The 6,200-nt window shown below is 39.1% G+C and overlaps 1 protein-coding gene across 1 annotated transcript in view; it reads left to right on the top strand.

Annotated features, from left to right (window-relative positions):
- Positions 1-6,200, top strand: part of rev3l (REV3 like, DNA directed polymerase zeta catalytic subunit) — a 101,212-nt gene that overhangs the window by 44,244 nt on the left and 50,768 nt on the right. Inside the window, 1 exon segment of the mRNA XM_020614085.1 lies at positions 1,240-1,324. Coding sequence (XP_020469741.1) covers positions 1,240-1,324 — 85 coding nt within the window.

Raw genomic sequence — 6,200 nt, 5'->3', positions numbered from 1 at the left:
AATGGAAATAAATTATTTAAAAATCTAACAATGTGATTTTCTGGAATTTTTTTGTAGATTCTGTCTCTCACAGTTGAGGTGTACCTACGATGAAAATTACAGATCTGTCCGTTCTTTATAAGTGGGAAAACTTGAAAAATTGGCAGTGTATCAAATACTTATTTGCTCCACTGTATACATATATATATTTTTTAACTGAAGTAGGTCATTGCTATGAGAGGTAACCACCTTACAACATTCAATAATGCAAGAAATATGAGTATTACACAGAGGTCTATATGATTTAAAAATTTTTTTTATTTATTTTGGTAAGTCACCACAATGAAACCCAGAGCTAATAAAATTGTTTATATGCATGCCTGTCCTCACTCGTATTCTCTGTTCTCTAAGTAAAAACATCCTGCAGCACAAAAAACGGTTGGGAACCCCTGGGTTGGTGAACTTGGGTTGCCTAAATTGTCGGCTTGTTTAAGAGAGTGGATGCTTTAAAATATGCATGAAGCAGGTACACAATAGAAAGATTGAATTCATATGTTCAGAACCTTAGGAAACCTTTAATGAGCTGTTTGTATTTCAGCCTCTATGCTTTCTATGACAGTTAAGACAATGGTTTAAGGCAACACAAGCTCTTTTGTGGCATAGTGTATTGTTTCAGCATGTTACCCAACTTAACTTTGTTCTTAAACCCTGTTCCAGTGTAAGATGACATTTTCCATTAATACAAATCAGATAATCGTCACTCTTAAAGCCATCTGTGTGACTGGTGATAGAACCTTTAACCACAAACAAGAACTTAAACTTTGCCAGACTCTGAGTCATCCCCACACACAGTGCTGCCATAGAAATAATGTGGTAAATAATCACAGGCTAATCTGCTGTTTTGTGATGAAATGCGTATGCTGTCTGTGCAGGTCTGCATCCAAGTACTCAAAGATCTGTAAAGTATAGAGAGAGGAAATGTTATGTCCAGGTCTTACAAAGATTATAATTTGCACAGACATGAAATGCTGCTGTTGAGGCCTGTTATGCACTTGATTATTATGATTAAGTGCTATAGCATAAATCACATAACAGTAGAATTCCCCAACCACTACTAGCATACTCAACACCAATTACAATCCAAAATGTTTTGACTATATGGAGGAATTTGAGGTCTGGAAAACATTAAAATCTAAGAACAGACAGTTTCCATGAATGATGAATGCAGCATTGAAATTTTTTCTTTTGTTTATGTTCCAGATCGTGGGTTTGTCACTTCAACAGAGAGCGAGAAAGTCTTCATGAAACGACTGAGGGAGATTCTGAAGGAGAAAGCATTTGATGTGTAAGTTTGTCTTTACTACCTTCCGTCTGTTGTTGTGGTGACAGCGGAGGCAGGAGCGATAGGCTTTCCAGACATCTATGGACAAATTATATCTGAAAGTGGCTGCTGGACAATTGTCCCATTTCCCTGAGGAAAGTAACATCAAGATCAAAGATTTTTATTGTCAATTCACTATATGTGCAGGACATACAGATAAACTGAATTACCATTTCTCTCTCATCTAGTATTGAATGCCATTACCATTTAGGAAACTTAAGATAGAATGAAAGTAGAGTAAAATAGGATAAAAAGAATAAGAGAACTAAATCAAAGTAATTAGGATAAAACTAAATGGTACAACCTAATAGGCTGTAACGTAAGGATATAGGCATAAGAGTGGTTGGCAAAGAGCTGGGGTTTATGGAAGAGAGAAACAGTGTTTGAAAATAAGCACAATAGTGACACAAGTCTCCCACAGTCTCACATCTCAAGTTTCTCTCATCTTTGGTTCTTTATTTTGAACTGTAATGAAGCCATTGCATGCCCCCAGTTTTCCTGTGAAGCAGGAGTGAAAGCAGAGGCAGGACGACTTGGGAAAGAGAAAATGAAGTCAGACCAGCTGTATTGAGGGGGTGGGGACAGTACGGGCATAGATGAGAGAAAGCAGGAAGGAGAAAGTAAAGGATGATGAAGTTACTCACCCTTCCTCCCTACTCTCACAACATACAGGCAGAAAGTATTTCCTATTATAAATAAAAGTATAGTTGCCTCAGCTGCTGTGTGTTTATCCTTCAGATCTCGATGGCTTCTATTCACTAACCTCTGATATCAAACAGGAACAGAGAGCAGGGTAGCAATGTGGTGTGGGCTTTTGTTGTAGAGCAGGGCTTGTCTTAAGGGCAGAGAGACACCAAGATGACATAAAAGAACTGAAGGCCAACCCTTGTCACCTCACGTCAGCTTTGTCTGTGTCAGTTGGGTTGAAAAGTGACACTTGAACAACCACACAGACTACGGCCAACGGCATTCTGCACTTGCGTGACAGAAATAACTCCCCCTATCAGCAGGTGGCAGTATCTGTATTCACCATTCAGAAAAGGAAAGAAGAAGAGCTAGACTGCGAAAGTATAAACTGTAAACCAAACACCTCTCATTCAGCACATCTGCTGTTTAAAACTGTTTCTCATTGGGAATATGTCTGATAAGAAGTTGCAAGTGACACTGCTGTTCTTTGCCCTCTGCTCCCCTGACAGATTTGATGTTTTTAAAACATACAAAAATAATATATTGCAACTATGTATTAGGCTACTTGTACTTTCTGGCAATGTCATGAATTAGCCTACCAAATGCACCATCCTGATGTTTCTTTGCAAGCCATTCATTCCATTCAATGACTGCAAGGTGGTCAGAAAGCAAACAGTCGGTGCGATTTCCCCTAAGCCTCCAAACCTGCTCCTTGTATGATCTCCATGCCTTCTCAATATGCTGTGTATGGGCACTTGTGTGGGGTTCCACATACCACCTGCTGTGGTTGACAGTGTGATGGTTGTACCCTAAATCAGGGAGTATGCGATAAGCACGCCACTCATCACTGATAATTGATGATCCTAACCTCACATGACAAGCAATCAAAGGCACTAGATGCCTCCTAGATCTTTTTTCAACAAGACGTAGAATTGGCTTTTGTCTTCCCTGGTCATGTTGGACACCTAACATCCCAAAGACCCACTGCTTTCTTTTCCATCCACCAGTCATTCTTCCTCTTCCATACTGAAACAAAAATCAGAGATGTTATGAAATAGTTTTACCACACAAATGTTACAGGAATCAGCATATTTTGCCATAACACACCTTTCTTTTGTGTCGAAAATGGCTTTCATCAATAACAACAAATTCTCTTCTTCCTCCAATCAGTTGGCCTGTGCGTCTTCTCATCCTTTCAACTGCTGTCACACAGACATCCCTTAATTTTTTTTTTTTAGGTGTAGTTATTATAAAGTGTTACTGATATCTGGAGTAAAACATCTAGACTTAAATTCATGATAAAAAGAAAGTACACCCTCCTATTTTATGTTTTTATTCATCAGGGACTAAAAAAAACAACTGTGTGGACCTCACAAATTTCTATAAACAAAACAAAATAACCCCAGGTGACAACAAAAAAGACAAGTATGTGGTTACAGGTCCCCAAAACATCAGCAACATTCAGAAACCAGGTGGGAATAGTACTTTGACTTGGCCGTTCAAACACCTTGATGTTTTTCCTCTTTAGCCATTCAGATATCATTTTGCTGATGTGCTTGGGATCATTGTCCAGGTGTATGACCTCATCTTAAGCTGCCAGATAGATGGCCTCACATTTGTGAATCTCAAGAATATTCTGGTATAAAGTGGAGCTCATTGTCGTCTCAATGACTGGATGTTTTCCAGGTCCTATGGTTGCAAAACAAACCTAAATCACCTCTTCATCACCATGCTTGACAGTTAGTATGAGGTATTTATGGGGGTATGCTACATTTGGTTTTCGCCAGCCATGGCACTAAGCATGACAAACAAACAGCTCCACTTTGGTCTCATCAGTGCAAAGGATACTGTTCCAGAACTGCTGTGGTTTGTTCAGATGCACTTCTGCAAACCTAAGTCATGCTGCCATGTTCTTTTTTGGAGAGAAGGGACCTATTCCTAGACATCTTTTTGTCAAAGCCATACTTGTTTAGACTCTAATTGTGCTGTTATGAACATAAGCATTTAATGTCCATAGATATGTTGTCATGAAATGTGGTTCTGATGTGTAGCTATTTATATTGTGTTCCTCAGTTTTAAACCTACAGCCATGTTTCTCCTGTTTAAACAGTGGACAGCAGCCTGTTAGAATGATCCATTACAGTCAGTGTTTAGAACTCATCACTTAGAGCTTCTACTGTCCAGATGTGCATATGAAGCAGTTGCTCAGTCCGGTGTACAGTGCTCATTTTTATTTTTTTATTTTTTTTTATCTCTTTCCTAATACACATTCCCTTGCGTGTTCCCTTGCACATTTCCTTGCTAAAGCTGATTCTGATTTTATAAAAAGTATTCACCCCCTTGGGTGTTTTTCCCTTTTATTGATTAATCAATTTATTGATAAATCAATCATGGTCAATATAATTTGGCTTTTTTGACAAAAAATTACAAAAAACCTCTTTAATGTCAAAGTGAAAATGGGTTTCTACAAAGTATTGTCAATTAAATGAAAATATGTAATGTGAAATAAGTGATTGCATAAATATTCACCCCCTTCAAGTCAGTATTTAGTAGATGCACCTTTGGCTGCTATCACAGCACTGAATCTGTGTGGATGGGTCTCAGTGAGGCTTGCACATCTGGACATTGCAATTTTACTCCATTCTCCTTTGCAAACCTGCTCAACCTCTGCCAGGTTGCATGGCGATCAGGCGTGAACATCCCTTTTCAAGTCCAGCCACGAATTCTTTATTGAACTGAAGTCTGGGCTTGGACTCGGCTGCTCCAGAACGCTCACCTTGTTGTCTTTAAACCATTTCTGTGTAGCTTTCACTATATGCTTCGGGTCATGGTCTTGCTGGAAAATAAATCTTCTCCCAAGCCGTAGTTCTCTTGCAGACTGAAAAAGATTGTCCTCCAGGATTTTCCTATATTTTGCCACATTCATTTTACCCTCTACGTTTACAAGCCTTCCATGGCCGGCTGCCGAGAAGCATCCCTACAGCATGATGCTGCCCCACCACCGTGCTTCACCGTGGGGAGGGATGGTGTGTTTGTGGTGATGTGCAGTGTTTGGTGTCCACCAAACATAGCGTCTTGTCTGATGGCCAAAAAAGCACCATTTTGGTCTCATCAGACAAAGGTCAAAGAAGGTCAAAGTGTTTGTCATATGCACAGTTAGGAAACGTGTTTCTCTGTACAATGAAATTCTTACTTTGCTATCCATATGAATGCCACACAGTACAAGTGAAATATAAAGTAGATGAGCAATAACAAATCTAAATAGGCAGTAACACAAATCTAAGCTACTTTAAAGCAGCAAGTGAAAGAAGCACAATAAAAATACAACAAGAACACATAATTCAGAGAGAATATACTGTATGCTATGTGGGAGCTGTGATGTGCAAATATTGAGCAGTGAGTGTGCAATTATGCATGTGCAAAATGAGTATGTAAATGGTACAGATGGAATTACATGAGGTAGATCCAGAGTCAGCTGTTTAGGAGTCTGATGGCAGAAGGATAGAAAGAGTTTTTCAGTCTAGAGCAGGGCTGTCTAACTCAATCGCACAGGGGGCCAAAACTCAAAGCACATTTTAGGTCGCAGGCCAAACGGGATAAAAGTTTATTGAACAGGCTAAAATTAAATGTTTGTTGAACATAAATATGAATCGAAACAGACAGGATACAATAATTTTCCAAAATAAATAAACTTGAACTTAAAATCAGCAACTGTATTTCTGCTAAGGCTTACATTTGCAAACACCTGCTTTTTGTCTGTACACAAGATGTCGCACACTTTCATTATGCAGCTGATTTGGCTATCTCCTCTGCCCCAATAAAACTTGCTTTCACAGCAGCTTCACTGTGTGATTTCACTTTGGTGAAAATGTCTGCTGTGATGTCAGATTCCTCTTCAACTCCTCTACCTTCATGTTTTTCAGCTTGTCCTGATGTTTCGTGTCAAAGTGCCATCTTAGGTTATATTCCTTACTTACAGCCACATTAGCTCCACAAATAAGACACACAGGTTTACCGACAATGTCAGTAAACATATACTCAGCCTCCCACCGGTTTTAAAAGGCTCTGTTTTCAGAATCAACTTTCCTCTTGGCCATTGTTAGGGGCTAGCTTTGACTTGAAATTAGGGTTGTATACATCAACAGACACTTGA

Source organism: Monopterus albus, unplaced genomic scaffold, assembly GCF_001952655.1.
Source record: "Monopterus albus unplaced genomic scaffold, M_albus_1.0 scaffold142.1, whole genome shotgun sequence".
Lineage (NCBI taxonomy): Eukaryota > Metazoa > Chordata > Actinopteri > Synbranchiformes > Synbranchidae > Monopterus > Monopterus albus.
The sequence above is the reverse complement of the archived record's forward strand: the minus strand, read 5'-3'. Positions and strand labels throughout refer to the sequence as shown.